This window comes from Typopeltis vanoorti, chromosome 15, assembly GCF_054136105.1.
Source record: "Typopeltis vanoorti isolate ZY-2024b chromosome 15, IOZ_Tvanoo_1.0, whole genome shotgun sequence".
Classification (NCBI taxonomy): domain Eukaryota; kingdom Metazoa; phylum Arthropoda; class Arachnida; order Uropygi; family Thelyphonidae; genus Typopeltis; species Typopeltis vanoorti.
This window is the reverse complement of record NC_143563.1, coordinates 245,193-269,487: the sequence shown is the minus strand read 5'-3', so window position 1 is coordinate 269,487 and position 24,295 is coordinate 245,193. Positions and strand designations below refer to the sequence as shown.

The following is a 24,295-nucleotide window of genomic DNA, read 5'->3' as shown; positions in this document are numbered from 1 at the left end:
GACGATTATGTATAGACCCGGCCTTTTGCGTAAAAATAATAATAGAGAAAAGAAGAGAATGCAATTTAGAAACACCTATTGCATTTATTGACTTTGAAAAAGCATTTGACAAATTCTTGTATTCTCTTCTTTTCTCTATTATTAATTTTAGGCAAAAGGCCGGGTGCATGATCGTCCTTTTCTAAATCCATTCTGTACTTCTAGAATAAAGTTTTCGGAATATTTCATTAGTTTGTTATTTAAGATTCTGCTATATATTTTGTAACAGGAATTTAGTATACTGATACCTCTATAGTTTGTAGGGTCATCTCTGTTACATTTTTTAAAGATAGGAATCACAATTGCTTTTTTTCATTCTATTGGGGATATACCAGTTGAATAAATTTTATTTAAAAATAATGAGTCTTTCTTTGAAAGACTGTTTCTTTCCGGCTGATTTCTTCTTCTTCTTTGGTTATTTCCTTTTCATTTTCATTAATTGTTTGCCAGTTGTCTTTTTTATTGGGTCTTATTTTATATAAATCATGTTCTAAATTAGAAACAAATTTATTCCATGATTCTCTCTGTCTTTTTCTGACTTCTCTTTTAGCTATGGCTCTTATTCTTTTATATTCTATTTCATCTTCTAATCTTTTACTGTTTAACCATTTGTGATAGGCTTCTTTTTTTTTTTGATTATTTCTTTGATTGTATCATCCCAGATCTTCAGTGTTTTTCCATTTATTGATTTTTTTGGTCTTTCCTGTGCTTTCATTTGCTGCTGCATCTAGTATCGTTTTTATATTAAGCCATTCTATTATTATTTCTTCATGTTGTTTTATTTTATCTAGAGATTGGTTAATTCTTTGTTCATATAGCCATTGTGCATTTGTGTCATTCGATAGTCTAATTTTATAAACAAATGTTTCAATTTTTCTTTCTGTTCTTGTTACTTGTAGCCATTTAGGTGGCAATCTTAATTTTATTTTAACAAGGAAGTGGTCACTGCTTATTTCATATCCTCTCTGAACTCTAACATGTATCGAAAACTTTGATTATCGTTTCATTTAAAATAAAATAGTCTAATATTGATTTCCATCCTCTTGCTGCCCAAGTATATTTATGTATGTCTTTATGTTTATAGAAGGAATTCATTATTTTTGGGTTATTATAAACTACAAAATCAATCAATTTTTTACCATTCCTGTTTAGAGTATGTTCTCCATGTATTCCTATATTATTATTAATTTTCGTGTTTCCAATTCTTGCATTTAAGTCTCCTGCTAAAATTACGTAATCATTTTTATTTATTTTATTATATATGTTTTGTAGCTGATTATAAAAATCAATATTATCCTGTTCTCTTCCTTCTTCTGGGGCATATAAACCAATTATTGTTAAATAGCTACTTTCTATTTTTATTCCAGCTTCTATTATTCTTTCATTCCATAATTTATAATGTTTTAACTGTTTTGTAAGGGAGTTATGAATCTAAATCATGACTCCTGCTTGTGCTCTTTGGTCTCTGTCGAATCCACTGTATATCACATTAAAATTTTCGGTTCTCATGGTTCCTTTTAATTTCTGTTTTGTTTCAGTGATTACTGCTATTTTAAAATTTCTTTCATTTAACATTTGGTCTAATTCTATTTCTTTATATGCTATTCCTCTTACATTCCAGTTTTCTATGTGTATTATATTTTGTCGTTTCCATTTTTGTTTTACTTTTTCCATTCCAGGGTCGTTTCCCATAGATTCAATCCGATTATCTTTTTCTCTCAGCTTACAAGTAGGATTATGTTCTCCATGTCAGGGGACTAGCCTGACGATGGAATAGTTCAGTGGTAGGGCTGCTACCTTAAGGCTTCTGACTAGCCTTCTTCCGAATTTAAACCCATAGGAGGAACAGGGTATATTGAAGGGGGAAAGAGTAGATTATAGAAGAATTATAGTAAGGTTTATAGAGAGGGCATAGTTGTAAGGCCAGAAATGAAAAGACCCCATGGCCCGCGAGTACTCTAATAGCATAAGGGTCATAAAATAAGAAGAGTTGGCTGATAAGGTCTTATAGAAAATATTAAAGTAAGTGGATCTTCCTCAAAGTAGAAGAAGATGAGGATAGATCCAGCTAGAGGTCCATGGGAGTGCCACTTCCCTTACAATCAAGATGATTGCTCCTTATGGCCCTGTTGGTCCACGACAACACTTTTTAATATTTACCTAAATGAAATAATAATAAAATGGAATACAAATTACCATCAAGGTGTTAAATTTTTTTCTACTGTGAACCTGAACACTCTCCTTTTTGCCAATGGCCAAATAATAACTACAAATTATGAAGATAACTTACAGAAAGCTACTTTAAAATCTAAATGAGATAGTCAAAGATTATGGAATGATAATATCAACAGAAAAATAAAAAACGATGGCCTTTAAAGGACGGACATGATCCAGTAAGAAGTTAAATAGCAATAGATAAGATTTTAGAACAGGTGAATTAATTTGACTTTTTAGGATGTATGATTATATATGAAAATGAAAAAGATACAAACCCAAAAATTGTGAAATATTTAAAAATAACAGGTGTAATTATCTCTATATTTAAACCTAACCTAGTTTAAAAAGAAACCAGACTAAAAGTATACAATACATTAGTCCTACCAATCTTATTGTATCGAAGTGAAATCTGGACAATAAGACAAACAAAGCTTAATAACTAAGTTGAAATGAAGTTTATGAGAAAAACTTCAAAGTATACTCTATTTGATCACAAAAGAAACGAAGAAATTATGAAAGAATTAAACTAAGAACCAGTAATAGAAAAATTTTTAAAATATAAACATAAATGGATGGAACACGTTCAAAGAATAAAAACAGAAAGATTACCAAAACAAGCCTTAAAGTACAAGCCATTAGGAAAAAGAAAACCAGGACGTCCTCTTAAACTATTCAACGATGACGTCTTAGGCCGTATCAGGCTACTCTAGGCCTAAATCCTTGTCAAGCATGATGATGACGATGATAATGAAAGATAGAAAGAACTGCAGGATAGAACGAAGTCTGTGAGGCCTCTCGAAGGAAGAATCTCCTGAATCGCAAATGATTCATAATCATTAGCGCACCATGGAGAAAAAATGACGATCCACAAGCGTTTCGGTTCCTGGATTTCACTAAAAGTGTTTGAACTCGTTTTCACAATTCTACCAATTAAAGAGGTTTGCGACCCTCCTCAGATTCTGGCCTTTCAGGTAGAAGCGACACTTGACTACTAAATCACTTTTATCACCATTCGTCCAATGTGTGGTTGGCTCTGGCAGAATCTCCTCGTGTCGTTAGTTGATGCGCCTGGAAAGAGCCCCTACAGTGCTAAATAGGAAATGACACGCGATCCGCATGCATTAAACCCCTTGATGATTAGCAATCGGAATTTTTGAAAGAAAGAGACCGATCCTTCACGGAGATTAACGATGCCCCTGCGATCTTTCTCTTGGAGCAATCTCTGCGATCAACGATCATAATTAATCCTCCCACCCACCCACACAATAAGCATCTTAAATGAAAGGAAGTTATTGTGAGGAAATTCAAATTCTTTTAAAATCCTTGAGAAAATTAAAATTTCCAACCTAAAAGAGAGGAACTCACTCGCTGTCTACTGAGGACCACATTTCAAGAATCCGATAAACCAGAAACAAGAATCACTTGTATGTTATCACAAGCCAATAAAAGATCACGTAACATCAATACTACCACATTGGTTCGGACGACTGTTTCGTTCACTGAGAACCGCATCAAAATGCCATAAAATCGGGTGAACGGAAGCCATTCATCTTAAGAACTTCATTCAAAGCAAGACGCGTTAAGACTCGACACGAACACGTCTCGTAAGCAACATTTAAATGCAGCCTGCTTGGTCAAAGTGGTAAATGAAAAAGTGATAATAAGTGAAAACTTCACGCTATCATTAAATTCGTTGGGTTATTTTGATTGAAGCAGATCTTTATCGATATATTAAACGCTCTTCTTAAATGCTACTTCAGTTTTCTAGAGAGAGGAAAAGCAGGAATTTCTACTAAACCAGTTTCTTCGTTCTCTGAACAAAATGATCAAATATAAAACCTTTGATTAGAAGCTTCGATAAAAAGGTTTTATATTTGATCAGCGCAGAAAGATTTCTTGATATGACAAAAAAATACTTAAAAAAATACAAAACATAATTAAAATAAAAAAGTGTCAATTCTTAGCTCATCGACATTGCTAATGTGGTGTGCATTTGGAACTCTTCTTAGATGGATAATGCAAAGAATTGTCCAGCATCACTGTCGAATTGTGCTGAGTGGCACAAGTTTGTTGTCCTCGATACGCTTTTTCTTCTTAATTCGAAGCGATGTATTTTAGTTTATTTTTTAAAATTCTTTGTTGAAAGAGGAACTTTCCCGCAGCTCTTGCGGTCGGTTGCTTACTCCGATTTCACCTTGAAGTACTTCAGAACTCGCTATGGTACGTCCATTCGTTAATTACACTCCTCCCTTTACCACGTGATCGAAATTTACGGCAAAAATTTTCTTCGGTTAGAAAAGTGTCCTTTTCCAATAAGCAGTTTTGAGCGTGAATTCATCAATGAATTCACGCTCACAACTTGCTGAATGATGATGATTTCCACCTAGAATGGTTTATTTTAATCATACTCGGTCAATATTTCACACGGCGAGTGCTATTGTACAAGTTTTCTATCTTGTGAGAAAACAAATGGTGAAGAGAAGACGAAAGGACTTTCTCAATAACAATCCCCATTACAGTCGGGGAAGAGAGAGAGAGAGAGAGAGAGAGAGAGAGAGAGAGAGAGAGAGAGAGAGAGAGAGAGAAAGAGAGAGAGAGAGAGAGAGAAATTCTCTGTGCTTTCAATGAAGACATTTCCTTCGGCGAATATGAATTCTGCTAAAGGGAGGGTGCATCGGTGCTTTTTTCTGCCCTCGCAAAAAGAATCCGTCTTTAAGAAGAGAGTTCAAACTGTCCAAAAGATCTCGCAGAATCAAAACACCCCATTGAGTTTTTAATTCCACAGCAGCCAGCGAAGGTTCTCCTTTATTCGTTATCGGCGATCGTGGGAAAAGTGTACGCGCGCGTGAAAACTGTTTTCAAATATTGATGGGATGTTATGAGCAGAACAACAGAAATCTGATCTGTTTGGCTCGTTAATGAGATACGCCCAGACACCTGTTTCGAGATTATAATAAGGGAGCTAATCAGCGACTGAACAGTCTCGAATAACAAGCAAACAAGCACGCACTGACTTCGATTTCGGTGCATCTTTACTTCCCCAACTCATTCGATAATGGATGTAATCGCAACCGTTGGCGAGTTTGTATCAAAACAGCCTCCTTCATTTACGCTAGCTGCGCTGCATCGAATTTCTGTTTAATGTGACATTTCAACCGCTGTTTAAACTTTCGCTCTCCTTTGCCCTGAATACAACAAACAGAAGAACCCCCCCCCCCATATGCGAGTGCAACAAGAACAACAATAGCAACAACTTGCCGATATTATTCCCGGAATGCTTCAATAAAAAACAATGAAATAATCTCGAGAAGGAGACAGGAAAAGGATCGGCTGCAGGATCCTCCTTTAAAACTGACTGAAAAGGAAATTTAATGCTTTTTATGAAACGAATCGGAGGGGAGTTCACATCCATAAAGATGAAAGAGACCGTCTTAGATTTCGTTTTCTTCTTTTGCTGATGGCAGAGCAAAGGTTTTAGGAGGGCGGTTTCAGTCCGGCTTCAAAAGGGACGCGTGGATTGTGATTTGCTATTCGAGTCTGTAGCATGCTTCTTTCTTAAGTGTTCCTGATCATTACAGCATTTGAGTCTGTTTTCCTATGAAAATGCGATAATCCTTCTTACAAAACCTGTTCCCGAGTTTGTGCGGTCCACAAGATCTTGGCGTGGATTGCGAGGAACCATGAAAGGGAATTTCGATTATAGCACTGCAATATTGCAAAGTTATTGAGAAAACACGCACATACACACAGAAGAAGAATGTTTTCACTACTTGTAAGTATCGAAATCTTCAAAACACAATTTCGGCAGAGCTGAATAAACTGACTCAAGCTGGTCACAATAAACGAGACTCTTTTCCTTCAAGACACTGTTGATTTCTTACCATTTATTCCCTCTTTCCATTTATTTATCGCATCTTTCCTTTTCCTTTTCACGTAGAGAGCAAAGGGCGGGGGCAGAAATGCACACCATGAATAAGCATGAATTTGCACGTAACATGAATAAGTTTGTGTGACTGATTCCGTGAGGGGGGGGGGGGAGTATCCTATTCACTTATCGTACTGCGCTCCAATCCTATGGTGTGTGTCTATTCGAAACCCCGCCTTGTGTTTAATGGAAAAGGGGAGCTCGGTGGTAGAAAACGACCGTAAGCTGCTCAGTTTTGACCAGACGCGCAGGGTGAATTATCAGGATGACATTCAAATTCCCTTCGCTTTGCTTGTTGCTGTCCATCTCAGGAGCTTTTTTATTCTCGAGGGTGGTGGGAAACAGGGACGATAGAAAAGCCCAACTCATCGCAGAGGAATACGATTTTATTATTGGTGAGTGCACTTTTTCTTCAAGTCGTAATCGAAGTTTCGCTCCTCATTCGCTTTCTTAAGAACATTTCTTAATTCGGTAAAGATTAGCGTAGCAATGTAGTTTTGTTTTCATTGGTATTAAACCAGACTTCATGAGCTTCGCTATTCTTGTTTACGGTGACTGCTTCGATCCGCATTGGAAGGAGGAATCGAAAAGGCGGTGCATTCCGAAGGGCGCTCTGTGGTGACGTCTGCCTTCACGGATTTCTTGAACAGAGATCGGATATAAATGATAAAGTATTCGTACAAAAAAGGTGAAACACTGGAGCGGAGCTTGCAACGTAGGCACTTTTCAAACGAAATCACCCTTTTTCAGCGTCTTCATTGAAGAACTTCCAAAATGGTTCAAAAATGAGCTGCGTTTCGGGAGCCCCCGAACCAAGAGAAACACTTCCTATGCACGGAACACTGCTCAAAGACTCTTCAAGGACACCCAGAGGTTCTGCATTTCGTGCGCACTCTCAGAACCATTGGCGGGTGTTAATGACAAACGCGAAGCCCACCTTCTCTTCCTTGGTCTCTACATCCATCGGGACGTAGGCTTGGCTTGATTAGATGTCTTCAGTCGGTGTTCATGCCTGGTGAAGTAGATTCAGCACCTTCCTTTCTCTGCTAATAATGGACGGAAATGAATGACGATATTTCATCATGAAAACATCGACAGACATTAAAGATCACGTTGTTAGTATTCCTGAACATGTGGAGACTGTTGCTTGATTGAAGAACACTGCATGAACAGGGAGAGAAGAAGATGGAATAAAAGAAGTGAAAAAAGGTGACTCAGTGAATTTCGAGATGACATGTCAATGGATGTTTCGTGGTGTTTTCGTTTCAATATTTTTTTCCGTTTTAGATAAAAGTGGAGGTGCGATGGATAACACTTCAGTTAATCAGAGATCGTGAAATGACCTCAGAGAAGGCATAAAGCAAGAAGAAATAGAAGTTCTAAGGGAAAAAACCTGATGTAGACAGGCTTGCTCAATATCAGGTTTTTTCCCCTCATTTTCCGTGTTTGTGTGTGTGTGTGTGTGTGTGAGAGAGAGAGAGAGAGAGAGAGAGAGAGAGAGAGAGAGAGAGAGAGAGAATCTTCCTCCACCTTTGTGCCAGAAAGGCTAAAGTTAAGCACCGGCCTTGAAACAGAATTAATCTGATCTTGTCTGTAGACCAGAGGGGGGGGGGTTACTCAAAGCTAAGCGAGAAATAACTTTAAAAGAGAAATCAGAACAGAATTGTGTGTTGGTAGTGAAATCAAGGCAAGCTCGAAGTCAGCAATCTCCTTAATACTGATTCCAATTTCCAGTGGAGAATGGCAACGAGTTCAGGGTCACTCGAATGTTTGAACGCTAAAAGTATACTTGAGCGAAAATATATGACCATTTGCATTTATGTGAAACGCGACACCTCTCCAAAAAGTAAGCGATAAAAAAAAATAGCTGAAGCTTTCAGGAAGATTCGACACAATACAGGAGCGAAAGAGTTGACTAATTTTCGGGAATTGCAAAACACAGCATAAAAGGTAAGACAAGATCTCCGTTTTACACATATCACTGATGTCATCTTTAGGGGTGCCATAAGAAACAAAGAAATCACCCTCTTTTCCGGTTGAAACTCTTGGCAACATCACTTTCAAGTCCAGTTGGTTTTAATGTTTCAGAGAAAGCACTACAAGAGCATCGCATTCGAGGTCTCATTAACGAGTTGGATTGAAGACGAAACAAATGCCTGTAGGTGGCGCTGCGCAGTTTTGAATCGCTGGAACTGCAAAGAGGGTACAAACAGTTTTCGAGATTTCGTTGGTTTACCGTTTTTTTATGCTTCGCATGTGCAGTCACGAAGGTCCGATTGAAGTGTGTTGAGTCTCCTTTTTCTCCTTCACCCATTTTGATAATTTTACGTTTCTCAGATGTCATATTTGGTAAATTATGCTAATCCGAGGTTCATTATATATTTACAGAAATTAAAAATATGGATTTTAAAGAAAAATGAAACAAAAAAATAAAACGCCATTTCATTATCCCCCTGATGTGCTTGGGTGAAGTCTGAAACTTGTGCAGTCGATTTGTCTGAGTTTTGTTAGACGTCTAGTTTTCCATTTGAGAGACCAAATGGGAAACTTAACTTCCTGCGTCAAAATTCTAATAACACGAAAACCAACTGAGGGGAAAAACTGCCTCGAAAAAGTTTTTTAGTCTGTGATTGGAGAACTTATAAAGGTCTTTCTCTTGGCAATCCAGCATTACAGAACTTTCTACGAGATACACAAGCATTGAAATAATTTAAAAATGTATTAAAAGTGTTCAAAATAAGCATCCCTCAAGAAGAAATTTCGACATGTGACTCCTTTATGCCGTGTGCGATTGCCTGTATTGCTATTCAATACATTTAACACTAATACTGGTCTGTGTTGAAGACGTTCCATCACGCAAAAGCGAAGTCTCTTTTCCTATTATGCTCCAAAGGTGAATTCCGTTAGCAGCCTCCAAACAAACTATTCAAATGCAAAATTGCTGCATCTCCCGAAATATTTTGACAAAAGAAAGAAGAAAAAGAAAAATGGTTATTTTTCCTTGAAAGGTTTCTATATATATATTATTTATTTATTTATAATTAATTTAAAAGTTTCGTTATTTAAAAAAAAATATTTATTCCACACATGAGAGGTCTATAGAACATCATTGCCGTGTCCGAGGTTAATTACTAAAATTACTTTACAGACTAAACGAGGCTGCATTTACGGAACTGCTTCGTCAGTATTCCATGGCTTCCCACCGCTCACAATATTCCGCAGCAGATTTATCGTTCTTTCTCGCATAGCAGGCAAATCTTTTCTCGACCTCTTCATCGACTTAAAATAATCTCATTTGAAATGCAAAATCAATTTCTGTGTGGCTTGCAGATCCGAAGTTCACATTTTGCTGAAAAGTTTCCTTTTGTTTGTTGACAGTTGGAGCGGGATCGGCAGGGGCCACGTTGGCCAACCGCCTCTCCGAAGACCCCACCTACCGAGTGCTGCTGTTGGAGGCGGGGGAAGCTCCCGATGTGACCAGCGAGATCCCTCTCTTGGCCCTCGACCTTCAGATGTCCCGACACGACTGGGCGTACGTGACGGAGCCACAGGAACGGGCTTGCTGGGGACTCGAAGGAAATGTAAGTGACGTTCTTGAATAGGAAAGTGCGCTGTGCAGCGTGACTAAGTGAACGCACGAGCCCGTACAACATCCCCCTCTCCCACCTTTTCATACACACACGCTCAAAAGAGCCCGCCATGAACGGATGCCTGCATTCACGATGAATGCAAAATATTCCGATTTCTAACTTGCGCTCCCTCTTCGCGGTGCAGATACTGGAACAGACGGAACCCTGCAATGGCACATTTAACGTAATATAAAAGTAATGCGCTTGTTTTCCACGTCCATAACTGATCCACACACACAGTTCTAAAGGTGGGGGAACCTTTAGTTCCCTCACCTGCCGCTGCTGTCAATTGCAGCACAAAAGCGAACCTGGACTAGATTTTGCGTTCAATGATAATCCCGTTCGTTTCTGCGTGTCTCCCTCGATAAATAGATGACCCTCGGCTATTTCTCTTCATATTTTGCGCAATTTTCACAAAGCCTGCTGATGACTCTTTCTTCAAGAGAAGAAGGGCTGTCGGTATCATCAGCGTGTCAGGACAAAATTACACGAGGACGAAATTACACAGGGACAAAATTACACAGGGAAGAAATTACACAAGGATGAAATTACATATAATTTTTACTTTAGAGTTTTTAAATTTTTATGATGAATTTTATATTTATTTTCAGATAAGAGTTCCGTTAATTTTGTAATACCTTATAAGAACTATCTGTTGACTTCAATTCGATTAAAATATTATTGGTATTTTGTTGTCAAATTAAACACATAAACTTTTTTAATATTGCAAAAATTACTTTTATTTAAAAAAATAATAAAAACAAACACTAAATCATATAAGCTATACAACGTAAAAATTCCAATCGTCTATTAGGGTCGTAATTTTTTACAATATTTGAAATATGTTGTTTTAACGAAATGTACCTACGACGTCCTGGGTTTCGTTGACCAGTTAAATGCTGCAAATAGTTTGTATGTTGTAAAGATAATTCTTTAACAATGTTATCCAAAAATTTCCGAACAGTTGGATGGGAACACTGAAAGAGAGACTGCAGTCCATAGTGCCATCCTTCGATACAATTTGTAGTTCTAGCTATACGGTTGGTTGCAGAGTGTCCATGGTTCCCAGTAGAAATATTGAATAGAGGGTGTCTATAAGTGCCGTTCCTGAGCTGTCGACCTCGAATATATGTACGTTCGAAGTAAAGGAGAATTGCTCGATTTGTTCATTATATTCGTCTAAATTAGAGAACAGATCAGCAACTTCTAAAAATGTTTCTAACACTTCTTCTGGCAAACGTGCAAGTGATTGTAACATTTTAACGTGTACTGCAAATGACTGATTGGATTCATATAGAGATTTTAGTCCACATTCATTTACTTTGCGTATAATAGATTGTGATAAGTGGAAAAAGCAGCCACCAATTTCGATGTTTTCAAACACGGTACGGAAAGCATTCTTTGCTGCTGTTTCGAAATCGGTCAAAATGTTTCGTGGTAGAGCTTGAGGAATTTTCTCCAGTAACATGTTCAGCATCTTCACGTATATTTCGTCCTTTTTCCCTGGTAGAAGAGCCAGTAGACAAGGAAAAGAGACGCCTGTATCATATTGGACATGGATACTGTATAATTGATAATATACAGTATTTATGGAACACTTTAAATGTACCATATGCTAGCCAAAAATCGTTAACTACAAGTTGATCTAGAAGAGTCTTGTGACCAATTAGTGTTATACGTTCTGGATCTTCTGCCCCGGAATCATGAATAATCCATTTAGAGTATTTCTCTGGTATTTCAAAGTTTTTGTCATCTGGATTTGACGGATGTTTCCGATTGTTTTAGCTTTGGATCTATTTAATCGCCTCGTCATGGCGTTCGGTAGGCACATTTTCAATTCGTCTGATACAGTCACTAAACTGTTAGATATAATTGCACGAGCCGTTTCGACATTTTTCTTTTTATTTGATTTGGAAGTTGATGAGCTTCAGATTCAAAAGTCCTATTAACATGAGAGTGTTCTGAAGACTCACGGATAATCTTGTTGTGCAAAGTTTGTTCTAAACTTTGCACAACGCCAATGAATAGTTCCGATAGCAGTTTCACGGTGACGAACAAACTCGAATTCTTTGTAAATTATAATTACTACCGCCGTACTCAAAATCAGTCATGGGTAAATTAAAAATTAATTTTAAAAAATTAATCACGAAATTTATTAACTCGCACGTTATACACTAGTACCAGTTACTGAACTAGAAATGAAGAAAGTAAGACAAAAATTTACTTATATACCTTCACCCAGACAATTAGAAATTCTTGAGCAGCTCATGGTAATTGTTAAATTGTCGATTAGTGATTTACCCCTTGCTGGTTATAAATTTTGTACAATTTTTTGTAAATTTTATTTAATGTGTAATTTCTTACTTGTGTATTTTTTCCTCTTAATTTTTTTCGTAATTTCGAAATTACGAAAGAAAATTACATTTAATTTCTTATATGTGTAATTTTTTCTTTGTGTAATTTCTTCCCTGTGTAATTTCGTCCTCGTGTTATTTTGTCCCGTGTAATTTTATCACGTAACCATTATTAGGACTTCGTCCTGTTGGGCGTCGACGTTCATTGTTTTTCTTTCTCACCACGAATCCTTCTTCGTTTGTCATCACACGCACTTCGATTCCTTCCAAGTCAACATTATCCAAAGATTTATTTTTCATTTCCCCCCATTAATCTACCAAACTTCTCTTGAGAAGAATTTCCTTGGGGTTAAATGATGCCTCTGACGTCATTTGACCCGAAGGACATATAGACATTGTTTGACAATTGTGATTTTATTTTGCACGCTTTCCGTTTTTTATTGGAAATTTAAAAAAAAAAAAGTTTCGTTTTTGCATCATTTTAATGTTATTTTTGATGAACAGCATTTTCATGTTCTCATGTGTTTATTTTAAGCGTTCGGAATTTGGTTTCAACTCGAATTCTTCCCCTCTACCTACTACTTTATGCGAACACATCTGTTACTTTGATGAAACTTTTCTTACGATCACCAAAAATGGACGTGCATTAAATAAACCCTGCGTTTACTTAATGTATGAGTTCACGGGTCATTCTTGGACCCAGAATTCCAATATTGTCAGCAGTTCACGCACTGGATTTTAAGATTCCGAAATTCTCAGTGAAACTTTTTCAAAACGGATCAACGGACCAATCTTTCAGATTTGCAGAGATTGTAATTTAGAGTGAAGGTAGTTTTGCGGATGTTGAATACAAAAAAAGCTACAAGCACTTTTCGGTAAGAATAACATTTAATATTTCCAATCGATGTATTCATTTTATTATCATGAATTTCCTTTTCATTCGCTCTAGAACATCGTTCGTTTATCAGCGTAGTTGACAATATTAACGCCTTGAGCACTGGACAGTCTCAGTGAACAGCATGGAGCAGTAATCACTTCAGTCATAGACGACGATTTGCTTAAGCTAAAAAGAGGCACATTAACCTTCGTGTTTACCGTTCGAATCGTTAACCCCAGAGCTTTTCCAAGTGTAGTCAGCGGGCATCTCTCATATGAGGCAAACATTCTTTTGTAGATTATCTCTCATTGCCGCCGCTGGTTGAATTTCTCCATGGCTTTGTGTGTGTGTGTGTGTGTGTGTGATCCTCTACTTTGTTGTGCATTGAAAAGGACAATACGCGAAGGAGAATATTTTACATTAATTTATGTTAGCGAGCGAAAATATGTGCGATGTGCCGAATCATGAAAGGACATCACGAGTTCTAGGAATCCCGTTGGGGACCTTTAAAAGAGATTCCCCCCCGGCGATTAGTTGGTTTCATACGTAGATGAGAGGGCATTTCCCAGCCAAAAAAACAATCAGACAACCTAACTGACGTAATGTATTCTGGTCTCTGTGGCGATAACTTCCTGTTTTCCCAATTCCATCTAAACGATTCAACCCCACCCCCGAAAATCTTTTTTTTTTTTTATGTTGCTCCCACCCACGAAAAGTTATTTGCAAACCTATAGGGCATTTGGTGCCGTGGGTGTGCTAAGGATTTTATTTTGTTTTATTAATTTTATATATTTTATTTTTTAATTGTTTTTTACCTGGTCTGGAAAGCGTGCTCTAGCGGCCAAACATGAAACTTTTTCAAGACACTTCAGGCTTCCAACAAGTGGGACGGGCGTTAGTCTAACACCGGGGAATGAAATTCGTTTCTCACTTAAAGATAATCACAAACATCCATTCGCACGGCGGGATTCGAATTCGCGACATGTTGTTCGGAGAGCGGATACGCTACATCACTCTGCCAACGCGATCGGCAAAATAAACATCGGACTGCTTTCCGATGTTTATTTTGTTTATACAAATTAAATGAAAATGTTTATACTTCCTGCGGAGAGAGGGCAGCACCATGCAATGAGTGATTTGAATAAAACTACAGTACTGTTATTCAACTGGAATTCAGTAAAAAAAAAAGTAAGTTGTATTAAGATTAAGAGCATTTCACGATCCGGATCGGAGGAAGGCAGTGTCATCTTTCTTCGTAAGTGCTGTCTGTGTGATGTAAAAGCAAACTCAGTCTTGAAGGTACTGCGGTTATTTGCTGTGCACACTTGACCGCGTTGCTGCCAGCCTTCGATCGGATACATTTCACCAATCTCGTTTTTTGGTTGGTTTCCACAAAAATTCCCAAGACTTCGCGAGACCGAAGGAGAGCGAGTTGCAGGAGAACAAGCTCACAATCGTGGTTATGCCACTGACTCCGATTAACGCATTCGCTCCCGAAGGACGGTTACGCTCGAGAAGATAACTTTTGCAAAATATAAGAGCCGTCTGACTGGTTTGTCTATTTTGTTGCAGGAGAAGGAAAGGGGGGGGAGGAGTTGAGTTCCCTAGTGTGAAATCCCCGCACGCGGTTAATTCACTGCGGATTGCACTTTGGAAGTAAACGTGTGTGGATGGGATTCCAAGGCGGTAATTAGAGGGTTGAAGAACACGCGACTAACAGACGCAGGATGTTGGCTTCAATTCAGAAATGGCCGAAATGACCCTTCAGATTGGGTTTCATCACTTCGCACTCGATATTGTTCGCTTTTTTATTTTGAGCCGACCGAACCCGTTGGTTCTTCTGTCCATATTCGGAAATCGCACAATCACCGATTTGCGGGAAAGGTAAAACTACGACTCCGCACCACAAACAACTTCAGCATCAGCCAAAGATTTGTGTTACGATGCTTTTTGAGTGGCAGTCGTCAAAACCAGATCATCACGAAGGCCCCCACCCCACCCCTTACTGACAGGATGGAAGAAATCCTTAAAGAAAGCAAATAACGCAAGCCTGAAAAGGACACAAATTTGTGTGGGTTTGTTGAAAGAACTTGGGGGGGGGGCCCTTTAGATCAGTTGGTGTAGACGTGCCCTTCGGTTGGAAAGACTCGTGCTCGACTTCCGTCTGTGACGCTACGAACCTTTATCAGGTCTTTTCAATCAAATGGTGAGTTAGTCGCTCACATTTGGATGGAGGGTTTCCAATCCCCGAACTCGGGTTTTTCGTCCCTCAGAACAGACAAGTTCGCCCCCTTGATCTCCAGTCAAAAATTATTTATTGGCTGCAGCAGAGAAGTGGCGTGCCGGCTGAAATAATTCGTCGTGACCCCTAATCAGCGGACTCTACTCGTACAAAGGGACGGAAGGGTTGAAGAAGAAGACTGCAGAAGTGAATTCGTCATTACAACATGGAGCGCATGAATAACGCAGTCTTACTTGCGAGAGAGAGAGAGAGAGAGAGAGAGAGAGAGAGAGAGAGAGAGAGAGAGTTCGCCATCAACGAAACACCTGATTCGTAAATTATATGACGGAAAGGATACAATAAAGAGTGGGGCATCGTTCCAAACAAAAGAAGCGGCAAAAATCCTCTAAACGTCCTTTCAGCCGTAGGGAATGCAACTTGTTGGAATCCAGCTCGCAGAGACAAGTGCGACTGTAGGCTGTCAAAAGTGTGCGCGTGCGCGCATGCACAAACATTATTTAATGCAATGATGCACCAACCAATTTATAAACTCGACGAACCTAAAATTCTCCATTCTCGGGACCGTATTCCCCGCGGTGCCTTTCTTGCATCTGGTCAAGAAATGTTGATTGAGAAACATTACATTGGAGGCGAACATCGGGCGAATGTTTATGTAACCATAGTTACCGATGGACCATCGTTTTCTTTGACAACGTAGACGATCAATCTGCTTTCCTGACCAGCGCTTTAAATTCTGTCAGTTTTCGCTGCTGCTTTCACGCTGAATTTAATTTCTGTTATCAACGTGAATAAAAACTCTCAGACTTGAATAGGAATTAACATATTTCACTCCTCTCATCAGATTTTCCTTAGTAAATATCATCCACTAGGGAGATGATATTTACTATTTAATTGTATTTATAATTTACCACTAATCGAGAACGTCGGTAGGGTTGCCGAGCGGTCTAAGGCGCTGGTTTAAGGCACTGGTATTTTCGGAGGCGTGGGTCCGAATCCTGCCATTGTTTTGTTTTTCACCATCTATGTATATCGCATGCTGAACTTCGTGTTTTTTTTCTTTTTTTTTCCGAAATGGCTTGTTGACTAAGGTGCAAATGATCGGCTAATAATAACTCAATAAAACGCTTATACATGTAGATTTTGATTCTTCCCTTGAAGCAAAGCAGACTCGTGCGTGAGGGTGAATATCAGGAGAGACCAGCTCAGACTATTCGGACAAGTAGTCGAGAATTATGAGACCTCGCAATGTGAACTACGGTAACTGGCCATTACTACTGCGCTGCAGTTCAGGTTTTTTACATAAAAAAGAGCAAAGAAGTTAGTCAAGTTTCAACGGAGACGTTGTTGCTGTTGGCAATTCGTAGGAATCAAACAAAAATCTGCTTTTCTACGGGATAGACGATCGCGTTGTTGTTGTTGTTGACAGGTGGCGTATCGAGACTGCAGGTTCCCAGAGGCAAAGCTTGTCTGCACGAAACTTGCAAGGGTTGATTCCGCCAAGCATCTGGGTGTACTCCCAGACAGTTTACTGACATGGTCAGCCGACACAGGAAACACGGCGATTTGCTTCGGGCGGGTAATGCCCACGTTTTACGCATTATAAGATTTAAGGAAATAATAATGCGAGTAACCCGTCTTCGCATTTAAGCCCTTATTTCGGATCTTCCGCCATAAAGAAGTACACGTGCCAAGTAGCTGAAACTGATGAAAAAAGTGGTGGAGGCATCTCGTAAAATGTGAGAAACTTAACATTTTCTTTTCTGTAACATTGTGCATAAAAAGTGATGGCGTGGACTCAATTGAGACCTGCAGGTGAGGCGCTTTAAACAGAAATTACGAACGAAAGTGAGGGAAACACACACACACACACACACACACACACACACACACACACACACACACACACACACACACACACACACACACACACGGAATCAAACAAAGGGGAAAAAGTAATTGAAACATACCTCAACTCTTGTTGAGGTATGTTACATCGAAGTCACTTATAAGGCGAATTACATTTTTTTTTTAGATTAAAGCCATTAAGAGTTATTTTAACATGATACCGTATAAGACCATAAATGTGGAAGAACATAAGAGTTATTGTAGCGCAATATTATCTATTTACATGAGAGTGCCAGCTGATTAATTTTCGCAGTGTTAGGCACAACAATCCTACTTCTCCCCTTTCTTTGAGGGAGGATGATGTCACTTCTATGGTGGAAAGTGGATTATGATGCAGTCGCCCTGCTCAGCCAGGAGTTGATTCCGTGGATTCCAGTCTTGGTGGAAAAGATCTAATGTGTTGTTTTGCCTATGGTGGTGATACTCGTGTAGGATCCGACTTCTCATCTTTTGTTTGAAGGCTGCAATGAGTTGGTCAGTTGCCTCTCTCTGTGAAGTTGCTGTGCTGTCTGATCTTGTATGTCTGAGGTAGAAGTTGTATATTACCGCTTTAGCAGTGATGAAGAGGTAAATGCAGAATGAATGGTTATTTGACTCCTCATGGACGAGATTGAAATACTCCTCTTCTGTATGAAGACTACCACAGGTGAGAGCTGTCGTTTCTCCGAGACAAACTGATTAATTTATTGTTGACTGGACATTCCAAGTAGATATGCCGGACTATTCCTAATTGGTAGCAGAACAAGCAGTTATCTGAGACGTTTGAGTTAAATTTTCGTAATATAGTAGGAGTGGGTAATATATTGTGCCACATTCTCCACTGAATATCTGCGTCAGGTTTGATGGCTCTTGCGCGATATGGTAGGTCCCATTGAAATAGTGTTTGATCAGATGCTGCAGGATTTTCCAGTAAAGTGCTTTGGTTCGACTGTTGTGTTAGAGTGCTGTAGATTTTGTTGGTGTTGCTGGGCGTAAGTTTCTTCTCCCATGAGTTAATGGTTTTTATAAGAAAGATAGGCGCCGGATCTTCTGAGTTGGGAGGTCTAAGCCCAACTTCTGTTATGTTATCAGGCATAACAGCTTGAAAAGCGGCCTTTACAGTGTGTATCTACACAGACTGATTCCAATATTCCAGATTTTCGAGCGATTTTGGAAAGCGCCAGGTGAGGCTGGGAGAAAGAATGTCACCCAAGATCCTTACGGTTCGCCAGCTCCATGGAGGAAAGAAAATCTCTTTCTGAGTGATTGGGCTTCTTACCATCGTGTTGTGGAAGATGGGTTCCATGAGGATTTCAGGTAGGGATGCGGTCTTCACTGTGTGCTGGAGGTTTAGCTTCTCCCATCGTCAAAGGGCATCTTTGTAGAAGTTTGTTAAATTTACTGGCACTTGAACTGTTGTCATTCTTAAGGTTGTGGAGAGAGAGAGAGAGACCTCTAATGGCAGAAGTGAAAATATATTCAGTGGTGCATTTGTGTGATATTTCCTGTTGTAGGGTATTAGGGAGAAATCGAGCGCGGAACGTTGTTATCCTGTTGTCAGTGGAGGTCAAATTTTGTCCTCCATCTTTGAGAAAAGTACATAGCTTGGAGTAGGAAAGCCAGTTTGTTTTGTTTCATATGAATCGATAGATGGTTGACTTTATTTGTTTGATGAATTTCACCGGTGGCGCGAGAATCTTTAGTGTATGCCAAAGGACACTGGTGGCTATTTGGTTAACGATTATTGTTCTCCCTCTTGTGGAGGCAGAGGCTCGTATTGCTGCCCAATTTCCTAGTACTAGAAAGAGAGATGGATGGATAGATAGATAGAGAGAGAGAGATTGCAGAATTTAGAATTATCACGTGACCTGAACTTCTGCGGGAAATAATGTTTTGAATCTGGAACCACAGAAACGAGCTCCTCTGGGTGCGACAGACTTCGACCGTCTCTGAGGTGTTTCTCTTCACGGCTAAGATCGTAAAGATTTCCATTCCTTGGAACCACCGATTCCCTCTTTTGATTGCTAACAACAACAACAAAAAAGAAAACCCGGAAATTTTGATTTTTTTCCACTCCGAATCCGCGATTTTTAACTGCAAAAAACAGAAACGCCTTTTCAATCTTTAAACATCTCCCCCCTTTTTTAGCATCTTTGCATCAGTACAAAATAAGAGACTTGTGCGACCTGTTAAGCGTTTTGCTTATCAGCAGGCGGATGCGGAAGAGCTGACACCGTTCGCTCTTTTACAGTTCGTAAAAGAGCCGAAAGAAATCGCATCTTCGTGTAATAAACGAAACGCGCTTATTAAGTGATGATGCAAGAAATTCGTCATCTGGGGAGCTTATTTTTAGCGACCTCGGCGAGTTATTTACGCTCTTGGAAGCAAAATATGAGCGGTGGTGTCGTAACAAGAACGAGACCTCATTCCTGTGCAGGTCACCTCGAGATAAACGCCGCGACATACTGATCAGTGGCGTTGTCGTAAGCAACGAATGGCTGGTGGTGGCGCCCTCTGACGTCAGTCACAATAAAAAAAACTCCACTTTCTAGCATCCTTTTCTTTTCTTTCTTTCGACTGAGCTATTAAAGGATGTAACGATAACGTGGGTGTTCTAAGATAGAAAATAAAATACTCGACGAGAATAACACGCGGAGAAAGTAATTCAAGAACTGAGCCCATTAAACCCACTCGTGTGGGTGTCGGGTGGTCTCCCCCGAAGAGTCCCAGGTCTCTATGAAGGTCTCTTGTAATAATAAACTGCAAATTACATTGCAGAAAAGAATACAGAAAATAATAAGTGAACAGTAAAAAGAAAGCACGCCAACTTTGGTGTAAAATTTCTCTTAAAATAAAACTTCTTATTTCAGCATTTTAGCCACAGAGGAAGCTTGAAGGATATTCGGACGGATGCCCTCCTCCTCGGTTGCGGGACGATGACGAATTTTAATTAAAAGCCTTCAGTTGAAGGCTTTTAATTAAAATCAAATAACCTCTTTAATTTTCATTAAATTTTAATTAAAAAGCTAATCTCAAACTACCAGTTCAATTTATTTGATTATACTATTTGGAGTGTTTTTATTATTGTAATCGTTTTATCATCGCCATTTTGTGATGGTCCTTTCATTGCAGTGAAATCAGCGACATTTCGTGAAACCAGCTTGCGCCATTTTCTTCGCGGAAATAATCATCGAGATCACACGCCACACTTTCATATCGCTCTAAAGAGCTCGCGCATGATTAGATTTTGTGAACTGGGGAAAGACTCCAAGCAAATTCATCCAGTTTTATGTAACATCCTCCACGCTTATTCTCCCTTACAACAGTCTTCCAGATGAGTGTCGATTCCCATTTTAAATACCTTTTGAAGGACTTTTTCTGCTGAAGGGGAATTAGCCGATCTCATATGGAGAAGGGGGGGGTTGGATTTTTTCCTCTCTCAATCTCAGGTTTCTCATCGCCCAGAAACAGACAACTCGGAGAACACTCAGTTCACAGACATATTGCACTGACCACAGAGGATCATGTGCTTCCGGTGTGGTTCCTAAACAGACTAACACGACCCGGATGTTCTTAAACAATAAGCAGTCCAGTTAGGATCACGTTTTAGATACAGTTAGGATCGTACGAAGTTTAAAATTGAGATTTTTTTCATAACGAGTGGACTTGCATCTCTGTCAATGTAGTGTCTGGTTTCCTGACGTTGGTTTTAAATTAAGTTACAATTTTGGGCTTTTCACCTCCTGTCGCAATGTCAATATATATTATGGGTTATATCACCTATTAAAATGTGTCGTCTTTATTTAATTTAATTTAATGCTTAAAATTTGCAATTTTTTAGTTATTGCATTTCTGGGCATTTTTTTTTTAATCAGGAAGAGTAAATACTTCCCTTTCCTCCCCCCCCCCTTTGTTTATTACAAAACATCTCAACCACTAATACAGATGCACTTGGCTTGGTTAGCGTATTCGCTCTCCAGCTCTGCGGGTTCGAATCCCGTTGTGGGCATGGATGCTTGTGACTGTCCTTAAGTGTGGGAGATCGATTTTTTAATCGGTGAGGGTGATAAGATTGACCCTCGTTTATGAGAGGCCTGAAGCAGCTTTAAAAATCGCACGTTCGGACTTTAGGGTTTCAGGATTATGTTAAAAGTATAAAAGTATTTAAAATTATTAAACGTGCAAGAAAAAAAAAATTCTCTGCCCACCCACTGTTCACGGCATTTCATGGTTGGGAAGAAGAAGAAAATTAAAAATCCATTGAATTTTTACTAAGAAGTGCACGGTTGTGCTCTTGAGACGTCGAACGGTTATTCATGACAATAAAACCAAGCAACCAAATTAAATCAACGGATGTTTTACTCTAAAGGCTGATATGGGGTTTTCAATGTGACTTGCGCGAAAGGTTATAAATATGTCTTACAGCAGAACCGTCAATGCGTAACGCTTACATAATGAGCTAAAAACTCATTGCTGGAGACCAATCATGGAAAAACTTGTTGAAGCATTTTAAGCCTCTCATAAGCGAGTTCTTACACCTAAAGACATTCAAAAACACCCAAACCCATAGTGAGATTTGAATCAGAGATTTGGACAGCGAGCTTCATCAGGTGGTCAGTTACTTTTCCACGTAAGGAGTATAATTAAATATAACACTGATCATGAATTTGAACGTGAATTCGATATGCAAATACGCGAATGCGCCTTGAAGCTTATAGCTGTAGAATTCCGAGTGAAGAGCCTTAGGCCTTTATCTCGGGCCTTTCTATTCATTTCCATAGGGTTAAGATTGAAAGTTAGCTTCATTAGAGTCAGGATATTATCGATTTAAAGCAAAAAAGAAATCGATTCAATCTAATAATTGCACTTATTGTTACCCTAACAGCAGATCAGCTCCCTTCTTGAACATTTTTGTGGCCCATTAAGGTTTATTACTGCCATGCACGTGTCCCTGTCTGTTCCTGTCATAGGCGTAAGGTGAATCCCTACGCCAGAACCCAACTCGACCAGTTATCTTAATTCTTTCATTACCTCATCCATTCACCTTACTTGAACTCTTCCTGTGGTCTCTTTTTTTGTAAAATTTATTTCCGCTCTTTGAATATTCCTCTGGAAAACGTACTTCGCAGAGGATGTGTGGTGTGTCGATTGTGATTGCGCACTTGTATCATATTTGTATACTTTTGCGATATCTGAAACAAAAGTCTCTCTAATCCCATAACGCATTTCGACATAACTGTAGGATGCTTGTTTGTAAATTAGATGCGCTTCTTTATCAAGCTCATAATACTTTTCACACAATTGTCCGAACGTTTTAAATATATCATCCGTCGTCGACTTTCCCTTGGAGAGGCTTCACTAATAGTCTCCGATGCTGTCTGAAGTATTTGCATGAATGCTTTATTGGTATACGTTTTGAAGCAATCATCCAGGAGGGATATACCCTTTAGTTACTGATAATTGTTTTTAAAAATAGGGAACGATATGGTCTGTACTCGAGTCCACTGGAATGTCTTCTTTCTGTCACATTCGCTAATAATGTTGCTGCCTTGTTACTGGTTAGTCTTAACGACATTCTTGGCTTCAGTCAGAAATGGTTTCCTCAACTGGAGGTCCTCATCATTTCTTTCTAAACACGGGCTCAGCTTAGAAAACAAAATCCTTCCTTTTATTTCATTTATTGGTTTCATCGTCATAAAAATTAGGGAGTCTCCGTAGATCAGTCGTTACCGACGACGCCATGTGCTTTGGGTTTGAACCCTGTATGTTGAACGATGGATCCTCAGAAGGGTTTCAACTGAAGGCCATTTTTAGTCGTTCTCGTTGGGAGACGGCAGGAAGTTTTCATCAGAGGGATCATCACTGTCTGGCATTGAACGCCGTGCGCCAGTTATATTCAGTCGATGGAGATAGTCTTAGCAGGAGCGAAAACATAAACACCTAGGTTTTCGTTTTTTCTTTTAATTAAAAAAGATCCCCTAACCGAATTTGCTCCTCACCTTCACACTAACAATCTGGATTGGCTGCAAATGACTTTTTGGGCATCTTTACTGCGTACTCGACGCACCCACCCACTCGCTCGCTCACCCAAGTGGAACAGGTTGTGATTTCTCAGAGTTGTAGAAGAGGAAGCACATTTACTAGGGGGGAGAGGGGGTGTGGGGAGCTGAAGTTGCGCATAAAGATCTAAGACTCTGTTTAACGAGCCAATAAATGCGTTCAGAATGAAATTGGAGACTGATCGCAGTGTTACGTTTTGAATAAGCGATGAAAAAATAGGACGCAGCACCACCAAGGAACTAAACACTGTACGCAGAGCCATGTTTGGTATTCATTGTTAAAAGTGGATCACACTTTCCCGTCTTCCTCTCGCTAAAAGATTTCGACAGGTGCAGTAGAACTCTTCACGTGATTCATTGGGTGCAAAATGAAAGAAGGTGTGAAAAATGCAAACACGGCAGGTGATTGTAGACTGTATGGGGTGTGTCATCTCTAACCTTGGAAAGAGAGTTATTGGTCTCCTGTCCGAGTTATTTCAAGAATTGGGACAAGTGGTGGTGCAAAAGCGGTCAGTAATAAGACTCGTTCTTTGTAATGCAGGGGAAGGGGTTATAAGACAAGTGAGGGATGATGGGAGAGTAACGATGTAGGTTGAGCAGGAATTTATTTCGAGAATATCTTCCGACGTTGCTGTTATTATCGAGTCAAGCAGGCTGGTGATGGTGGTGGCGAATCTGTGGCATCCATGCCAAAAACAAGGCACTTCCCTTGATGACGTATTCTCAAAGTATTTCGAAAATATTAGCGTTTCTGATGAAAGGAGAATGACGACCAATCCCACTTTACAGATTTTTTCCTAAATTACATTTTTCTGTGCACTGAACAGAGTAAAACAATAAAATGTGATTTTTGATTGATAGTGTTGCAACAGTGAGTGTGTGTGTGTGGAAAATAAATCAGAGCAGCTACAAAACTTACCACACACACACACACACACACACACACACACACACACACACACACACACACACACACACAGCACGAGAGAGAGAGAGTTTATAAGGCACTGAGAATAATGGAAACGTGAATGTTATTTATCGCAACAGACCGCGTTTCCATCTCATATCA

The 24,295-nt window shown here is 39.3% G+C and overlaps 1 protein-coding gene across 1 annotated transcript in view; it reads left to right on the top strand.

Moving 5' to 3' along the window:
- Positions 1–6,446: 6,446 nt before the first annotated feature.
- LOC150098287 (glucose dehydrogenase [FAD, quinone]-like) overlaps positions 6,447–24,295 on the top strand; it is a 39,554-nt gene continuing 21,705 nt past the window's right edge. The window contains exons 1-2 of the mRNA XM_090405116.1: positions 6,447–6,576; positions 9,560–9,762. Coding sequence (XP_090261242.1) covers positions 6,447–6,576; positions 9,560–9,762 — 333 coding nt within the window. The remainder of the gene's footprint in view (positions 6,577–9,559; positions 9,763–24,295) is intronic.